The sequence below is a fragment of the Carettochelys insculpta genome, chromosome 3 (genome assembly GCF_033958435.1).
Source record: "Carettochelys insculpta isolate YL-2023 chromosome 3, ASM3395843v1, whole genome shotgun sequence".
Lineage (NCBI taxonomy): Eukaryota > Metazoa > Chordata > Testudines > Carettochelyidae > Carettochelys > Carettochelys insculpta.
Genome location: NC_134139.1, coordinates 119756486 through 119776090, shown reverse-complemented (window position 1 = coordinate 119776090; position 19605 = coordinate 119756486). Strand labels below are relative to the sequence as shown.

The window sequence follows — 19605 nt, the reverse complement described above, 5'->3', positions numbered from 1 at the left end:
CACCAACACCCGAAGCTATGCTAGCCCTGCACTGGTGGTGGCAGGGGCCTTGGGGTGTTTTAAGTCACTCAGGGTGACAGGCAGGGCTGGGGGATGCAGGTGGTGATCTTTGCAGGAGCCTGACTCCAGAGTATACCTGATGCTAGGGCATCACAGACCTATATAACTGAGCACCTCTGGCCACTGGTAAGTGTGGGGGGCTCCAAACCCTGCTGGAGGCACCAGACCCACTCCCCTCCCCCTGCCTCCTCCAGAGGCTCGAGCCCCTTGCGGCATGAGGGGGCACGTGTCTCCTTGGCAGCCCCTATGTATTGCTAGTGCCCTTCCCCTATTATCCCTCCGAGACTGTTCCCGAGCGGCTGGGGTCCCCGGCCAGTGGGACCAAGGGTGACTGGTGTTTGCAGGGAGGGGCTGCGGATGGGAGGGGGGCGCCCCTCTAGCAAGTGAAGTGCTGGCAGGGCACAGAAGGGTGGCGCACCGCCCACGCGCTTCTCATGGGCCACCTATGGGTAGGGCGGCGCTTTCCGAGGCAGGGCAGCGCCCGGGCGCAAAGGAGAGAGGAGGAGAGGGCGGGTAGAGGCGCAGCCGGGCCTGGCCGCGGTCGCCGCAGGAAGCAGCAGCAGCAGCGCAGCAACCCAGGCATGGCCCAGCTCTTCTCTCTGGGCTGCTGCGACGCCGTCGGCTTCGACCTGGACCACACGCTGTGCCGCTACCGCTGCCCAGAGGCCGCCCGGGTGAGTGGCGGGCGCCGGGGCTGCAGCCGAGCGGCTTATGAGCCCCTGGGGCTCGGCCGGCCAACCCGGGCGGATCGGGGAGGGGCTTCCCTGCGCCAGCCCAGCCCAGCCTCTGCATTGCCGCCCCTGCGCGCCTTGCGCTGGCTGCAGTCCAGAGTTGCTGGTGCACAGAGGGGCTGCGCTGGCTGATCGCCGCCGCTGCTTGTGGTTACATAGCCCCGTTTTTTTATTCCTGACCAGCTCGGCAACACTCGAGCGTGGTTTACCGGTACTTTGAGGAAGCAAGTGTCAGAGGAGTAGCCGAGTTAGTCTGTATCTTCAAAACCAACAAGAAGTCCTGTAGCACCTTATAGACTAACAGATATTTTGGAGCTGACAAAGCGGGTCTTTGCCCACAAAGGGTTATGCTCCAAAATACCTGTTAGTCTATAAGGTGCCACAAGACTTCTTCTTGGCTTTGAGGAAGCAGGGGACCCATCAGAGGCGGCACCCACTCCTATTGCTCTTCTTTTTTCTGGTAAATGTGCTGTGTGTTTGGATGTTGTTATTTCTACCATCTTGGAAGCTTAAAACAAAACTGTTGTTATGGGCCCTGTCACGTTCTAATTCAGTGGAATTTTTTGCCCAGGTGACATGAATGGAATCAGACCTGATCTCGACCTGGCGGTGTGGCTCATGGGTGTGAAAAATCCACACCCCAAGGAAAATAGTTAATTCAACCTGACCCCTGGCGTAGCCAGTGCTAGGGTGACAGAAGAATTCTTTCCACCTCCTGGGGAGGAAGATTAACTACAGCAACAGAAAACAGTCCATTCCAACTACCACCTGCCAGTCTGAGTGGTGGCCCTGATGATTCCACATTGAAGTGCTACAGTGGCACAGCTGGAGCATTTTATGCGTAGACAAGCCCTCTGACAAAAGTTGGATGTTTTTAGCTGTTATGGCTGTAATGGTCTTAGGCTACGTCCACACGAGAAGCATCTGTCTACAGAAGTTGCTGTCAGAAGAGATGTTCCAACAAAACTTCCGTCGACAGATCACGTCTATACATAGAAGCAGATTGATGTCGATGGCAGGCCCCCCTGCGTGTCTACATGGCTTTTTTGTCAACAGTTTCTGTCAAAAAATGCATTTTGTTTGTACATGCTCCATGAGTTTTGTCTGCAAACCCCCAGATTTGTCAACAAAACTCTCTAGTATAGATGTAGCCTTTTAGGGTTTTATTTTTATAGGCGTTGAATGCAGTGGCAGTTCCTGTTAAAGGAAGTGATGGAATTTAACATCTTTGAAATTCAGGGCTTTAATATTTTTCATGACTCATCTGCTTTTGATTACTCATTTGATTACATGAATTTTTGGGGACTTAGTATATGAGCATGCTACATCTTTCTGGTCATAGTGTCAAAATCCCTTTTTCTTGCTGGGAGAGAGAAGTTGGAGGAATTGTTTATTTCCATCTCAGTTTCACATTGCTTCAATTCACAAAATGTTTTGAGGGTAAGTAATATGTGCTGGAAGACCTTCTTGTAAAACTTAGGCTTGGTCTACAATACAGGCTTAGGTCCACCTAGGGCACTTTATGCTGACCTAATTATGTCAGTGTACACAATACAGCCTTGCTCGCACGGATGTTAACTACCCTGCTATGGTGACATAATAACTCCATCTTCACAAGAGGCACAGGGCTTGTGTTGGTGTAGCTCAGGTGATGCAATGTCTATGTAGACACTGTGACTTACATCAGCTGTTGGCTGTCAGTCATGTCAGTTTCACAGCTCTGTGCTGTAGCTTGGAAATACACAAGAAAGCCACTCACAGATCAGTTTGTCATGCTAAGAAGTGGGGTTGGAAAAGGCTGCTCTCAGCTTCCCTTTCTAAACTAGGCTCCTGCTTGGGCTCAGAGATCACAGCCAGGCTGCTACTGTGAGCCTGCTTCCAGCTGGACTCCTGCCCAGGCCCTCTACTGTTGACCAGAGCTGGGAAGCTGATCAGGAATATTGTTTTGGGTATCCACTCACCAGTCTGACCTGAGAATCTTTAAGTTAACTCTCACCTTGGCTGCAGATATTAGGAGCTCAAGACTCTATGTCTGGAAGCAGGCCTCGGGACCTGCAGCAATCACATGTATGCAGTGGGCAGTACCAAAACCAGAACAATCTTTAATACAACAGTTATTAAAATTACACACAATAAAATGTTAAGGCAACTAACACATAAATGGATTCATTTGCCCCAGCTTGTAACATATATACAGCCTGAGTATACAATTGCAAATGCCTAGTTTAACTCCAAACTCATGCTTCCTCCTGATGACCTGAGGAGTTAGAGGAACAGCCTCTCCACTGATGGTGAGAAGGTACTATAGGAGACGAAACTGAAAGACTTAGAGAGGTACTAGTACCAGTGAACAGACAAGATAAAGAAGAAGAGAGTTTGAGGAATGAAAATCCTCTCTCTGAGGAAGAGAAAATCCCCTCTTATGCTTGTACACTGTAGGATGGGGTCAGCAACCTTTCCAAGGTGGAGTGCCAAAATTTGACCTTTTGACCTCTATGTACAAACCAAGTGCTGATGATACTTTTTAAAGTCACTTATAGTCCTGCCTACAACAGCTTCATTAATAAATAAGAATTTATGTGAGGTGTTATGGGCCTTCTTGCACCACTTTGTCCAAGCTTCCTAAGACTAAAACCAGACTTCTCCACCCTAAGATTTTGAGGGTATGCACATTTGATTGCAGTATTAAACTAGTACACTCTTTTGAACATGCAAGAGACGTCACTTCATGTGAGCACCTGTGGTTAGAGTATTGAGAAGTACCACAAGATGACTCTTGCCTCTGTTTTTCAGTAAAGCATGAGTCCAGTCTGACAAGGGCCATTATATTTTTGGCACCTTCCGATGTCACACAGGATAATATCACATTCTGCATCAGCGCACTGGCCCCTTTGTGGTTAGACTAGCCGAGTTAAAAGGGCTAGACATTTTCACATACTTGCACCTATGTAGTATCAAAAATATGTTCACACTACCTTCTACAGGCTGTTATCCCCTGTAGGTCCTTTGCATTACTGCTAGAATAGAATAAAACAGTGAAAGACTGAGGAGAATAGATAGGCTTGAAAATAGACTTACAAGCTATATATTGAATATTTGTGCTTATAGACTACACCAGTGGTTCCCAACATTTTCACATGTGCAAACCCCTAATGACCACTTCCTCAAACCGTTTGCAGACCTCCATCAATCCAATTTGATTTTCTATGCTTATTTTTTATTTATCTTTTATATTCTACATGGACCCCCTGCAATACCCTCGGGATCCTCACACCCCAGGTTGGGAAGCACTGGGCTACACTATACCTGTGGTCCTGACTCCCTGCCAGTGCCTGCCATGGTACAGCACAGAGATGTTAGCCAGTTAAACAGTAAGCATACTGGCAAGCATGAGGATTATAAGTATGCTAACTGGTTAACTGACCCTTAATGACGAACTTTGGTGGTGGCCTCCTGTGGTGGGATGGCTCACCTAGCCATGAAGGGGCTGGATGATGGGACCTCAGAGCCACAGCGGGACTAGCAGTGGGACCTCATGGCTGCAGCGGGATTATACAGCTGTGGCTATAGTGGGCCAGGCAGCAGGTCCTAATTTAAAATGGGTAACTGGTTAAGCGCTAACATTTAACTCGCTAACCGTTTTAACATCCTTGGTCCAGCAGGAAGCTGAGAACTTGCGGGGAGGAGGTGTGCTGGGGCCTCAGCAGGATTCTGTGCATTGAGATGAGAGCTCAGGCTCTCAGACCCCACATGCCCCTCTTCAGTAAGCGAAAGTGATTCTTGGGAGGATGTACGCTGCTGACACAAGGAGAAAAGTGTGGACATGAGCCACTGAAGAGATTTCTGTGGTGGCTGTAAATCAACCTAACATAGCTCAGCTTAAATTTGTAGTCCAGAGATTCGCTTAGTGTAGGATGGCTATCTCGTGGCTTTTCATGTATGTTCACACATGTCTCCTGGATGCTTTTCCCATATTGTTTCACCAACTCTTGTATCTCTACCAAATACCAACCAGTTGCAAGTTTACACTTTAGGACAGGGGCCAGCAATCTTTCTGAGGCACAGTGCCAAAATTTGACCTTTTGACCTCTATGTCTGAGTGCCGGTAATACTTTTGAAAGTCCCTACTAGTCTTACTTGCAACAGCTTAATTAATAAATCAATTAAGATGCAGATGCAGGTGGAGGTTGGTAGCATTAACTGGTCTTCTGTTAATCCACAAGCAGCATGGCTTTGAGCAAGCTCATGGCTGCATGGGGGAGAAGGAGTGGGGCTGAGCTCCCACCTCTTGTGCCAATGAAAATCCGCTTGTATGCCACTCTTGGCATCTGTGCCAGGGGTGCTGACCCCGTGCTCTAGGATGTTTCGCAAGACTCCCACAGACCCTCTCCCCTTTTCTTTTCTCTCTTCCTTCCACTTTTAGGTTATGGGTACACAAGATGCATCAGTCGACAGGTGTTTCTGTTGGAAGAGATTCTCTGACAAAACAACTGCCAACAGAGTGTGGCCATACACTAAAGCGAATTAAAAGAGCAATCTGCCCTGCCCGGCTGCACTCTCAACAAAACAACCAACCAGAAGTACAGTAGACAGGCCTGCCCAGTGTCCTGGAAGCCATCTGTCAACAGAAGGCCTCCCCAGAGCGTCCACACAGCGTTTTTGTCACCAGAATCTGTCAACAAAGGCACTCTTCGTCATCTGGGAGAGGCAGCAGGTTGTTGGCATTTTGATGACAGTCTGTTGACAAAACTCAGCACATCCGCCGACAGCCTTCTGCCTCTCTCAGATGACGAAGAGTGCCTTTGTCGACAGATTCTGTGAAAAATGTAATTTAGTTGCGAATCCAATTGTTCTTTGATAAATAATTTTGAAGGCAGCTTTTCAACACCCCTACTTCCACTTTCAACAACTTTAGTCTGAACTAAAGCTTTTCTGGATCTGAGGAATGACTAGATGATAGCTTTTTTCATATATTTCTGTACAAGTAAGATAGATGTAGTATATAGCTTTCACTGATTGTTCTGTACAGAGATTCAACTCTGCAATGTTTTGCCTTTAATATATATTAAACTCTTGAGATACACACAACCGAGTTGTGTGTGTCTTGGGTTAATGTGACTGCCACACTGACAGGAGTGATTTCCTGGTCCTTGGAGTGGTGGGGCACTGGGAACCATGTGGCAGACTGGCTCCTGGCTCCCCGCCATTTGCAGAGCCCAGAAACTTAGCAGGGCATCAGCCCTGGTTAGTTTCCTGGCTCCAAGGAGTGGAGGGGAGCTGGGAGCCAGGCTGCCCCTGGTTCCCAGTTCCTTTCCACTGGCTGGAGCCAGGAATCTGACCAAGACTGCTGCCTGGTTCCCAGCTCCCCACTGCTTGTGGTTGGTGTGTTTCCCAGGTCTCTAAAGCCGTGTCTACACGTACACACTACTTCGAAGTAGCGGCACTAACTTCGAAATAGCGCCTGTCACGGCTACACATGTTGTGCGCTATTTCGATGTTAACATCGACGTTAGGTGGCAAGACGTCAAAGCCGCTAACCCCATGAGGGGATGGGAATAGCGCCCTACTTCGACGTTCAACGTCGAAGTAGGGAACATGTAGTCGTTGTGCATCCCGCAACTTCGAAATTGCGGGGTCCTCCATGGCGGCCATCAGCTGAGGGGTTGAGAGACACTCTCTCCAGCCCCTCAGCTCAATGGTGGCCGAATGGAGCAGCCCCTTAAAGGTGCCCACCCCCTCCCTTTCTGTGCAGGAAGCTGAGAGAGCATGCAGGCAGCAGCAATAACACGTGGCTCGCCTGCACTCTCTTCTTCAGCCACCCACACCCCCAACTGACCTGATGGCCGCCCGGCATCCCCCCCAGAGCCCTCAGGGAACCCCCCCGAAGGGAAGCCAGGGTTACCAGGGCAGGAGCCAGGCCGGGAAGCGGCAGCGGGGCCCCTGCTGGACGGAGGCCGAGCTTCGGGACCTGCTGGGGCTCTGGAGCGAGGAGGAGGTGCTCCAGGTAATGGGGAGCAAGAGGCGGAATGCGGATGCGTTCGCTCGGCTGGCCGAGGGCCTGGCTGCCTGGGGTCACCCTGCCCGCACTCCGGACCATGTCCAGAGTAAAGTGAAGGAGCTGCGGCAGGGTTACGCCCGGGCCCGGGATGCGGCTGGCCGATCTGGGGCCGCTCACGTCACTTGCCCCTATCACAGGGAGCTCAGGGACATCCTGGGCCCCCGGCACACCTCCTCCCCTCTGGCCATGCTTGACACCTCGGCTGAGGAGCCCCAGCAGGCCCCGGAGGTGGAGTCCGCCCCGGAGGCAAGCCCCACACCCCGGGGGTCCCCCCAGGAGCCCACCCCCGGGGCACCGGAGCAGGAGGAGGAGGCGGAGGGGGAGTCCTCCTCCACCGACACCGGCCTCCAGATCCTCCTTCTGCCATCCCAGAGCAGCAGCCGGGCGTCCGTCCCCCGGGTGTCCCCCGACCGTGGGAGTGGACCATCAGGTATGTACCCCCCCGGTACACACCCGCGGGGTTGAGGGGCGGGGGTGATAGATATGGCCAGGGCCCTCCACATGCCCAGATGACCATGGGCCCAAGGACAGCAGTGGCATGTCCCTCACAGGAGTGCATCAGCCCCTGCCCCCCCCCAGCATGACAGTGTCATGCCCCATCCCCGGGACAGGGGGGAGCAGAACCTCTAGGGTCCCCCGGGAGGAGGGGGTGGGACACCCAGCAGCAGCAGCAGTAGCAACAGCAGCAGCTGCAGCAGCATGTGATGGAGTGGGGGGAGTGCAAATGCGAGACTCAGGCTAGATATGAGCAACAAGCTGAATAGCTCCCAGTGGCTAAGGATGATCCTGGGGCTACAACTGGCAGGTTACACCTTTGCCCTGAACAAAGAGGAGGGAGGAGCCGAGCTGGGTTTGAATCAGGGGCCGCAGTTAGAGGCTAGGGGAAGGGAGAGCTGGAAGGCAGCCAGCCTGAGGAAGGGGAAAGCTACACCCCAGAGGGGCACCCCTCGGGGTCTTCTCCCCAGGACGGGTTGAAAGGACTGTCTCTGACTGCTGTACTGTCGCTTCTGGGAGAAACTGGGCATCTGTTGCCTTAGAAACCTCTCCTGTCATACCTGCTGAGTGAAGTGAGAGTCACTCCCGCCAGGGGAGGGGGAGCAGTGCAGGGGGACCCTTGAACCCCATCACAGCAGCATCTCCCAAGGACGGGGTGGGGAACCTGCAGCACAGGGGTCAGGGGACAAGGGCCACGGCTCGGGGCCCTCACTAATGGCTGTCTCCACTCTTCTTCCCCCCCTCCTGTGTTCCGCAGCTGCACCATCGGAAGAACCGGAGAGTGCCGGTGAGGCTTCAGTGGTTCCGGAATCCCCTTTGGGGCCATTGGTCCAGGCCAGCCCCTCGGCGGAGCAACGACCGGCCCCACGGCGGGCAAGATGGCGGACGCAGCAGCAGCAGCCGCCGGCGACGGACCCCCAGCTGCTGGCCCTCCACTGCCGGCAGGTGGAGGTCACGGAGCAGCGGCTGCAGGTGGAGCAACGCCGCCTCCACCTGCAAGAGTGGGCGCTGGCCTGGCGCCAAGAGGCATGGGGGGCCTACATGCAGACATTCAACCACACAGCGGATTACCTGGCCCCCCAGGCCGTGCTGGCCACCACTGCGCCTGCCCTGTGTGCTCCACCCGCTGCTCCAGTCGCCGCGCCGTCCGTCGTCGCCCCACCACCCGCCACCGAGGGCCATTCCACCGAGGGGGACCTGGGGCCAGCTGACACTCGCCGGCCGTATCTCCCGGTCCACCCGGCCCCCAGCCAGTCCCGGCCAGGGCTGCGGCCGAGGCGGGGATCCCGGCCACCCACCCCCAGTGCTGGACTGTAGGGGCGTGGGGCCCAGGACGTGCCCCCCCCTTTGTATATATTCCCCCCACTTTTTTTGTTTTTTGCCCTGTACATAGTTTGTATTTATTTATTTGTGACCCCCCGTTTTCACTGTCTGATCCTTCCCCCCCATGTAAATAGTTCTTCCCTTCCTTGTTATCCCTGTTTTTATATTAATATACATACATATAATACATAAGTTAGTTAGAAGTTCTATAGTTCTTATTAAGAAGAGTTCAAGTAAACGTTTGATTTCACAAACAAGTGTCTGCTTTTATTTGTACAAGAAAAGTGGGGTGTGTGCTGTTGGGTGCTCTGTGGTGTGGGCGTAGGGGCAGGGAGTGTTGTGGAGGATGGGGGGGGGCAGAGGGGGGCCTGCCAGCGTTCGCCCCGCGGCCTCATTGAAGTGGGCCCGCAGGGCCTCCTGGACCCGGTTCCCTTCGGGGTCCACCTGGCGACTGGGGGCAGCGGGTGGCTGCACAGCGGCCCTGCCGGCTTCCACAGCCCAGCCCTGAAAGAAGGCCTCCCCCTTGCTCTCCACCAGATTGTGTAGGGCGCTGCACGCACCCACAATCTGGGGGATGTTGGTGGGGCCCGCATCCAGGTGGGTGAGGAGACACCTCCAGTGCCCTTTGAGGCGGCCAAATATGTGCTCCATCACCTGGCGCGCGTGGTTCAGGTGCTGGTTGAAGCGCTCCTGGCTGGCAGACAGATGGCCCGTGTACGGGTGCATGAGCCAGGGCCGGAGGGGGTATGCCGCATCTGCGATGACGCAGAGGGGCATAGTGGTGTCCCCCACAGGGATCTCCCGCTGCGGGATGTAGGTCCCCGCCTCCAGCCGGTGGCACAGGTCCGAGTTCTGGAATACTCGGGCGTCGTGGGTGCTGCCAGGCCAGCCCACATAAATGTCCTGGAAACGGCCCCGGCTGCCCACCAAGGCCTCGAGGACCACTGAGTGGTAGCCCTTCCAGTTGATGTAACGTCCTCCACTGTGCTCCGGGGCGCAGATGGGGATGTGAGTCCCATCCAGAGCCCCGAAGCAATTGGGGAAGCCCAGGGTGGCAAAGCCCGCGATGGCGGCATCTGGTCCCCAAGCCTCACGAGCCCGTGTAGGAGCATGGCATTGATGGCGCGGACGACCTGCTGGGGAAGCACATGGGAGAGCACCAATGAGGGGTGAGCAGGGTGTGTGTGGCCCTCCCCTGCCAGGGCCCCCCTCCCCTGCCAGGGCTGCCTTCCCCCCTCCCCCCGTGGGTCCTCTTACCTCCATGAGGACAGCCCCGACGGTGGCCTTGCCGATGCCAAACTGCTGGCCCACGGATCAGTAGCTGTCTGGAGTGGCCAGCTTCCAGACAGCGTTGCCGACCTGTTTCTCCACAGGGAGGGCACGCCGCATGGTGGTGTCCTGGTGCCTGAGTATGGGGGTGAGCCACTGGCATAGCTCCAGAAATGTCTGCCGGCTCATGCGAAAGTTCCTGAGCCAGCGGTCGTCGTCCCACTCCCCAAGCACCAGCCGCTCCCCCCAGTCGGTGCTGGTGGGGTAGCTCCACAGCTGGTGGCATATGAGGCGGCAGGGGGGTCGGGGTGCTGCAGGGTTGGGGGTTGCATCCTTCTCCCCTGCGGGCAGCTCCTCCTCTGTGGCAAGGAGGTGCTCAGCTGCCTCCTGCATGGCATTGAGCAGGGAGAGCACTGCTCCTGCAGGGGCGGCTGGGTGGACGTCTAGCTGCTGCTGCTGCTGGGGGTCCAGCATGACTGCGTTGCCCGAGGTGTGCGTGCCTATGGCTCCGCAGACCGCGTGCTGTGCAGGCTGAGTGTATCTGGGAGGGGCCGTTTAAGGGAGCGGCGAGCTGTTGCCCCGGAAGCGCTAGTCCGCCCTGTGACCTGGTCTGCAGCTGTGCCTGGCACCCTTATTTAGATGTGTGCTACTTTGGCGTGTAGACGTTCCCTCGCAGCGCCTATTTTGATGTGGTGCTGCGCAACGTCGATGTTGAACGTCGACGTTGCCAGCCCTGGAGGACGTGTAGACGTTATTCATTGAAATAGTCTATTTCGATGTTGCTACATCGAAATAAGCTACTTCGATGTAGGCTTCACGTGTAGACGTAGCTTAAGTGACCCAGAAACTGCCCCCTGCTTCCTGGCTCGCTCCCACTTTGGCTCTTGCAAGCTGGCTCCTGCAAGCCCAGGGGAGCTGGGAACCAGGCTGCAGCCTGGTTCCAGTCTCTCCTCAACTTGCGCAGAAATTCATGTTATGCAGGGGTTGGAGGAATGCAGCCTACACGTAACTCAAGGGTTTCTAGAATTTTGTCAGACTAAAACTGTAAGTACTTTTCTGGATGATCTGTTGTTTAAATTTAATTGGTTGTATTTTATAGAACTTGATAGAAAGCTTATTCACTTCATTCTTGAAATTTCACCATCGTGCAGAAGTAATAGCAAACAGTAATTTAAATGTTCCTGTGACTCACATTCATAATTATTTAGAATTATTAAGTGTCATTTTATGCATTGTGACAAAGTCCCTTGTCAGCCTCTGTGGGTCCCTGCGCTTCCTGGAGGATCTGTGCTACCTCAGAGACTCATGGAGGCCCCCCTTTTGCCCAGGCCCTTCCAAAGGCAGGGGTCTCCGCTTAGCGAGCCATCCTCATCATAGGCAGGACCAGTACAGGGAGAATAATACCAGTCCCCTTGCAGGCCCTCACCTGCTCCAGTAAAGTGATCCCTCGGGGGAAGGGTGGGGGGAGTCCAGACCCACCCTCTACCCTGGACTCCGGCCCAGGGTCCCTATGAGAACAAGAGGCAACTGGCAGGACCTTTACCCCTGCCCCAAAGTAGTAGCCTTACCCTGGCCAGTTCGCCCACCACTTCCCCGTGGTACCTTTTCGCTCTGCTCCTGCTCCTCCCAAAACCTTCCCCCCTGCTACCAAATGGGGAGCCTTTTATAGGGAGCACAGGGCCTATCTGACCAATGAAAGTCTGGACCTAGACAGGGAACAGAAACACTCTGTCCTCCAGGGTGCAGGGCTGCCGTGGGGATCCCAATTGGGGAGCCCTGCAGTTGGGAGGTGAGGTGCTGGGGGGTGGGCAGCCTTTGGCTGCTTCAGGCCCCCCTGGGGTTGTCTTTTGGCCCCCCTTTCTGGGCCAGCTTCTCTTCCCTGCCTTGGGCAGGCTGCTTTCTTCTCCCCCGCACCCCACCCCTCCCAGCTAGTTTTTTTCTGGAACTGCTGGGTGGGTGGTGTGTGGGGGGACTCCTGCTGCCCTGCCTTTTGGCAGGGAGGGGGTACCCCCCTTTCCATCTTCTGGGGGGGAGTCTGCTGGCCCCTTACTGGGGCCCACTTTACCATCTACTGGCTGCTGCATCCGCGCTGCTTCAGAGGAGGTAAGGGGCTTTCTTGGGCGGCAGCTGGACTTCCCTCCACAGCTTGCTGTGGAGTGGTTTGGGGAAGGGTGAATTTGGGTGGGGCCCCTCTCTGCCGGGGCTCCAAAGAGGTGGCTGCATAGTTGGGGGTGGGGTGTTAGGGTGTGGTCCCTGCCCCACCCCTGCAGCTACCGCCTCCTTCACCGCCCCGCCCCCTCCACACCCAGCTGCCGCCGGGGCCCTCTCCAACTGGGCCCCACCCTAACCATCTCCCCATTCCTCCTTCCTGCATCTGTGGGGCTCTGCAGCAGCAGCTTCTGTGGGCCCTCCTTCAGGCACCCGTGGGCACACCTTTCCCCTAACACCCCCTCCCCTTCCTGGTTGGCTCTGCCACCCCTCCTTCTTACCCCTCCCTTTGTGCCCACGCCCCCCACCTTTTGTGTTTGTTAGGTGCCTGAGTCCCTCCCCTTCTCTCACACTCACCTCCCCACACATACATATATTGAACCCCCCCCACATCCCAGTGCAGTAGTAGGAGCCGTTTACCATCTTGTGCTGGGAGTTGTGGCCTTCTTGCATTCCCTTTCCTCCCTCTCTCCTCCTGCCCCACCCCCGCCTGGCCAGTGGGGGAGGGGTAGCCACTTCCTCCCTCCCTTCTCCCTCCCTCCCCGACTCCTTCTTAAAGTGCCCTACCTCTATAAAACTCCTTGCCCTGCGCCCCTCATCATGACCTCCACAACCGCCGGGGGGAAATCTGGTGATGCCCCCACCCTCTTCCCTCCACTACTACACCTTCCACCCTTGAAATGGTGGCCCACTCGTCCAGGGCTGCCGGGGATCTTGCCATTGCGTCGGTTGAGGGCACGGGTGTGGGCTCCCGGGCTCCTGCTGCCTCTGCCGTAGCGCCCTCCTCCAGCGACCCCGCCCTGAATCCACCCCCCCCCTCCAAAAGGGCAGGAAGGGCCAGGAGACCAAAAAGGGCAAGAGCCCTGCCCGGAAGGCCAAACCTCCCGCGGCCAGGCCTTCCACCCCAGCTGCAGAAACACCTGCTGCAGCTTCCCCTCCTTCTCGCCCCCCTGTTCCCTCCACCGATCCTGGGAGCTGTGATCCCCCAGCCCCCAGGTCGTATGCCCAGGCGGCGGCCACTGCCATGCATCCTGCTCCTTCCACCTCTGCTCGGAATACCATCCCCAATGGTCGCAGCCCCTTCCCCGCCCTCACCAGGAGACACAGAGTCCGCTGCCTCATGGTGTCGGCCTCGCCCCACATGGAGACCTATGTGCAGGTGTTGGCGCGGGTGGTGGGGCCCGCGGCCGTGGTGGTGGCCTCTCGAATGTTCAGGAAGATTATCTTCTTTCTGGCATTGGAGGCCGCCGTGCAGGAGGCGGTGGAGAGGGGCTTGGCGGTCGGGGGCGTCCACGTGCCCCTGGAGCCACTTGAGAACCTGGGCGTATGGGTGGTTTTCTCCTCCGTCCCTCCCTTCCTCCCAGTTCCACCGTCCTTCCTTGTCAGTCCTGAGTCCCCTCCCTCTAGGCTGCAAAGACCCCGCCCTACAGCACGTGCTCTCCTTCCGCTGGCAGGCGCGAATCCAACTGCCGCCGGCGGCAGCACCGGGCGGGGTGGCCCAGGAGGGGACTATACTGCTGTCTCATCAAGGGGCCCTGTACCGGGTCTATTACACCTTGGGGGAGGCCTGGTGCTTCGTGTGTCGGCTGGCGAGGCATGTCCGGAGGGACTGCCCCCTGGCCCGGCATGAAAGAGGGGAGCCCGGGACCTCCTCTGACCCGGTGGGCACCAGCCACATGACCGGCGATGCCCTGACCGTGGCAGGCCCTGGAACCACCCCTCCTCCTTCCGCCCCGGACGGAACCATTGCCACTCAGGCATCAGAGGACGCCCAGGCGCATGGCAAGTGGCAAGAAGAAGCAGGCACCAGCGCCCGAGTGGGCATTCAAGCTGGGTCTGTGGAGGAGAGAAAGGCAGGGCCAGCGGCAGGACCCGGACAGGGCCCACCCCAGGGTGGGCCATCCCTCTCCCTCGCTGTCCCATCCTCCTTCTCCTTCCCTCCCTCCTCATTACCTCTGTCCCCTGGTTCTTCCTCCTCTAGCACCGAGCCCGCCTCTTCGGAGGACTGGCTACTAGTAAGGGGGAAGCACAAAAAAAGAAACGCACATGCCTGCCACTCCACCCTGTCGGATCAGCCCTGATCCACCTGCTGAACCCCCGGCTACTGACCATCTGCTGGGGGTGACTGAGGCCGCCACGGCAGCAATGGAGGAAACCACCCCTTCTGTCCCAGAGCCCGAGCCCAAAGGGGCAGAGGAGGCCTGTCCTGAGCCCGTGCCCTCCTCCGACACCCCTCTGGCCGCTGCCCAGACTGCCGTCGCAGAGCGCCTGGAGGAGGTGAGCCCCGGCCTCGCCCTCCTCTCGCAGGAGGTCGAGGCCGTAGGCCTAACCCCAGCTGCTCTGGACATAGAGGGCCTGCTACTAGAAGCCTGTGGGACGACTGCCTACACTCAGCCATCCCCCTCGCTTTCCCCACCTGCCAGCGATCCCCCCAACCACTACCCCTCCTTGTTCAGGGACGTCGCGGGGTGCAACCGCCCCCCTGGCTGGGGACACCCTCCCCACTGCAGTTCCTCAGCCCCTGGATGCTCCGGGAGGATCTGTGTTCCCCCCTTGCTCTCCCTTCCATCCTGGAGTCGAAAATCCCAATGCCAACCCTCCCACCTCGTCAGTGCCTGCTGCTGAATGCACTGGTACCTAGTCCTTTACACCCTCTCCCTTCTCACCACCCGGAAAAGCTCCGCCTCCTGAAACCCCTCTTGTTTGCACTCCCGCCCCCACTCCCACCTTAGCCCCCACCCCCACCCCCTCTTCCAATCAATGCCTTGCCCCAGAACCTGTGCCCTTACTCCCTCTGGACCTTCCCCCTCCCCCCTCCCCCCACTGCCTCCCCCACCCTCCCTCCCTCCCTCCTCCTCCTCCTCCACCTCCCCCTTTTCCTCATGACCCCTCCCCCTTCCCTAAAACCTTTACCCCTCCTGCCCCCATCCCTTTTCTTCCTGCCCCCCTCTTGGACCCTGTCTGTTCATAACTACTCCCGAGGCTGCAGCCCCTCAGGAGGCCCCCTTTGCTTCGCCCTCTCCCAGCACTTTCGGGGCTGCTCTCCTTCCACCACCCCTTCTCCTCCCAAAACCAGGCCCCAGCCCCCATCCCGACCTTCTTGCCGGCCATCGGGCCCAAAAAGATACAAGGCTGAGGGGCACTTGGGACCCCGAGGCCTCGGCACCCCACGCGCTGGCGGACAAGATGCACGAGTTCTTGGAGGATGTTTGCGGCTCCAAGAACAAAGTAGCTCTCGACCTCCAGCACTGGGGTGACTTTCACGTCATCCTTGAGTCCGTGAGGGCCCTTCTAAAGGAGGGCAAGGGGACTGGGAGGAGGGACACCGTGGCCTACCAACGGGCCCGCGGCTTCCGTGATGCTCTAATCACCTATGGCGTTGGCCACGGCTTGCTGCACGGCCCCACAGGGACCGTTGGTGTTCCCTCCGGTGAGGATCCTCCCCAGCCCACTAAATGCTGCCGATCATCTTTGCCACCTTGAACACCAGGGGCTGCGGGTTGGGTCTCCGCAGGTGCCGGGTGCTCTCCTTCCTCCAAGAGGGGGGATACTCAGTCACCTTCTTACAGGAGACCCACACTACTCTGGCCACTGAAGCCAGCTGGCGGCTGGAGTGGGAGGCGGGGTCCATCTTAATCACCTCTCGGCCCATCAGGCCGGGGTAGCGACCCTGTTCTCCCCAGACCTGCAGCCCGAGGTGCTGGGGAGCGTCGAGGTCGTGCCAGGCTGCCTGCTGTATCTCTGGGTACAGATGGAGGGGCTGCCCCTCCACCTCATCAATGTTTACACCCCAACATCCGGCCCGGAGAGAACATCCTTCTTCCAGCAGGCGGTGGCCTTCCTTGACTCCATCAATCCTTGCGAGTACCTGGTCCTCGGCAGGGATTTTAACTGCACCCTCGAGGAACGGGACCGTACGGGGATGGAGCAGTGCCAGGCCGCTGCGGACGTCCTCAGGGAGCTCATCAATCATTGCTCCCTGGTGGATATCTGGCACAGCCACCACCCAGATGAGGACACTGTCTTCACCTGCGTCCGAGTGGTGGGCCACAAATCCATGCACTCCCAGGTGGACCGCATTGACATCTCCCGGCAACATCTCTCTCGGGCCCACTCCTCCAGCGTGCAGACGGCCCCTTTCTCGGACCACCACGTGGTGGCCGTGAAGGCTTCCCTCTCTCCGGGGAAGCGGGGGTCGGCCTACTGGCACTTCAACAATAGCCTGCTGGGGGATGTGGGCTTCGTGGTGTCCTTCCGGGAGTTCTGGCTGGCCTGGCGTGAGCAATGGCATGCCTTTCCCTTGGTGCGGTGGTGGTGGGATCTGGGAAAGGTGCACACGCGGCTCTTCTGCCGCGGCTATGCCCGGGGGGCCAGCTTCCAGCAGGATGCGTTGATAGGACAGCTGGAGCAGGAGGTTCTTGAGCTGGAGAGGCGCCTGGCCACCAGCCGCAGAGGTCCATCCCTCTGCAGCATGTACCGGGAGGAGCAGGATGAGCTTGGGGCCCTCGACGCCCTTCGGGCACAGGGGGCCTTTGTGAGGTTGCACATCCAGCTCCTCCGGGAGATGGACCGTGGCTCCCACTTCTTCTAGGCCCTGGAGAAAAAGAGGGGTGCCAAGAAACATATCCTCTGCCTCCTTGCGGAGGATGGCACCCCTCTTTACGGATCCGGCGGAGATGCGCGAGAGGTCTCACGCCTTCTATGCCACCCTTTTCTCCCCGGATCTGACCGATGCCGACACCTGCAGAGTGCTTTGGGACCAACTCCCTTCGGTCAGCACAGGCGACTAGGACCGGCTGGAGCTTCCTCTCACTCTAGCTGAGCTCTCGGAAGCCCTCCGTCTCATGCCCACCAACAAATCCCCGGGCATGGACGGGCTGACCGTTGAGTTCTACCGCATGTTTTGGGATGTCCTCAGCCCAGACCTGCTCAGCATCTGGGCCGAGTCCTTGCAAAGCGGGGTCCTCCCCCTGTCATGCAGGCGGGCCATCCTCACCCTGCTGCCCAAAAAGGGGGACCCCCGCGACCTTCGGAACTGGCGTCCCATCTCGCTCCTCAGCACAGATTGCAAGATTATCGCTAAAGCCATCTCCCGTCACTTGGGGTCTGTGCTGCAGGACGTGGTCCACCCCCACCAGACCTACACCGTCCCGGGCCGCACCATCTTTAACAACCTCTATCTGGTCTGGGATCTCTTGGAGCTCGGGTATAGGGATGGTCTGTCGTTCGTCCTCCTGTCCCTGGCTCAGGAGAAGGCATTCGACAGGGTGGACCATGGGTATCTCCTGGGCACTCTGAGGGCCTTCGGCTTTGGACCCCGTTTCATCGGGTTTCTCCGGGTGCTGTACGCTGCCTCAGAGTGTTTGGTCAAGCTCAACTGGACCCTTACCGCTCCGATCAGGTTCGGGCGAGGGGTGCGTCAAGGCTGCCCGCTGTCAGGCCAGGTCTACGCTCTGGCCATCGAGCCCTTTTTCTGTCTTCTTCGACGAAGGTTGACGGGGTTGGTGCTCCGTGAGCCAGAGCTGCGGCTGGTTCTGTCAGCATACGCCGACGACGTACTCCTCGTGGTCCAGGACCTGGGAGACTGGCATGGTTGGAGGCCTGCCAAGCCGTTTACTTGGCAGCCTCCTTTGCCCGGGTCAACCGGGTCAAGAGCTCTGGCCTGGTGGTCGGGGCTGGGTGGCAGGCGGGCCGCCTCCCACCCACGCTTCAGGCCATTCGGTGGAGCGTGGGTCCGCTATCCTATCTGGGCGTCTTTCTATCCGCCACGCATCCCTCTCTGCTAGAAAACTGGCAGGGTTTAGAGGGCAGGGTGGCTGAGCGGTTGCGGAGATGGGCGGGGCTGCTCCAGTGCCTCTCCCTACGGGGGAGGGCACTGGTGCTTAACCAGCTAGTCCTCTCCATGCTCTGGCACCGTCTCAACACCCTTGTCCCACCCCCGGGTTTCCTGGCCACCCTCCAGAAGGTAGTTCTGGAGTTCTTTTGGCCAGGACTGCACTGGGTCCCTTCAGGGGTTCTTCGTCTCCCCCCGGAGGAGGGAGGACAGGGCCTGACCTGTCTTCGCACTCAGGTCCATGTGTTCCACCTCTGGCCCCTGCAGGGACTCCTCAACAGCAATAGTGCAGGTAGTCCGGCGTGGAGCACGCTGGCACACGCTTTCCTCCGTCGTTTCCGAGGGCTCCGATACGACCGGCAGCTCCTTTATTTGCCTCTGAGAGGCCATCTGCGAGACCTCTCGGAGCTGCCAGCCTTCCACCAGGACCTCCTCCACACCTGGCGGCTGCTCGCAGTCTCCAGGTCCTTTAGGGGCCACTGAGGGGGAAGACCTCCTTGCGGAGCCCCTACCTCCGTGTACAGGCGGCGGAGTCCCCTGCGGTGTGCTGGAGGCTGGTCCTCAGTGGAATCACCAGGGTCGAAGACCTCCTGGACTACAACCAGGGAAACCTGGATGGAGGCCCCGGCACTCACCCAGCGCATGGGGTTCTCCACCCTACATTCTCCCCGGCGCGTACTCGAGGAGGTGAAGGCTGCCTTGCCACCTGCTGCTCATGCCTACCTATGCCGGGTCCTGCGAGAGGGTGCACCCTGCCCCCCTCTCACTCCTGGCCCTCTGGATCTCTCTGTGGGCCCCCAGATCCGTGAGACTTCCCCCCCCAGCATCATCCCAGCCAGCTGCACGCCTTGCAGCCAATCCCCTTTCGAATCACGCCCCGACGTCATCTGTACACACTCATGCTTCACATGCTCCACTTCCCCACCCTCACGTCCTGCCCAGATCACAAGTGGCGGGACCTTCTGCCATCTTCGGAGGGTGGGGAGCCCCAGTGGGCCAGCCTCTATTCTTCCTTGGTCCCGTGGCCCACCAGGGACATAAGCTGGAGAGTCCTTCCTGGGGCGGTGAGCACGGGCGTGTACTTGGCGCAGTTCACCCCCCTCCCCGACACTTGCTTTTTCTGTGGAACGAGGGAGACCCTGGCGCACATTTACACTGAGTGCGCCAGGTTGCAGCCCCTCTTCCGGCTCCTCCAGAACCTCCTTCTGAGGTTCTGGCTGCACTTTTCCCCACACCTTTTTATCCTTGCACACCCCATCTGTGGCCCCATTAAGTTGTGGGACCTCCTTGTCAGCCACCTCCTGGCTATGGCCGAGGTAGCCATTTATAACACTCAGGAGAGGAGGCTGGCAGGGGGGAAGCCTGTGACTGTGGGGCCTATTTCCGCTCCGCTCTCCGCTCTCCGCTCTCCGCTCTCCGCTCATGAATCCAGGCAGAGTTCCTTTGGGCAGCATCCACTGGCTCTCTCGACACCTTTGAGGGGCAGTGGGTGCTGTCCAGGGTTCTCTGCTCAGTGTCCCCTTCTGGTTCCCTCATTTTAAACCTTTGACCTCCACTCCCGTCCCTGTTTTCTCTTTAGTTGTCCCCCATACTTTGTTGGGGCCATGGGTTTTTTTTAATGGGTTCCC

At 57.9% G+C, this 19605-nt stretch overlaps 1 protein-coding gene across 1 annotated transcript in view; it reads left to right on the top strand.

The window, feature by feature from the left end:
• The first annotated feature begins 641 nt into the window (after positions 1-641).
• Positions 642-19605, top strand: part of NT5DC1 (5'-nucleotidase domain containing 1) — a 236584-nt gene continuing 217620 nt past the window's right edge. The window contains exon 1 of the mRNA XM_074990709.1: positions 642-734. Within this exon, the coding sequence (XP_074846810.1) occupies positions 642-734 (93 nt within the window). The remainder of the gene's footprint in view (positions 735-19605) is intronic.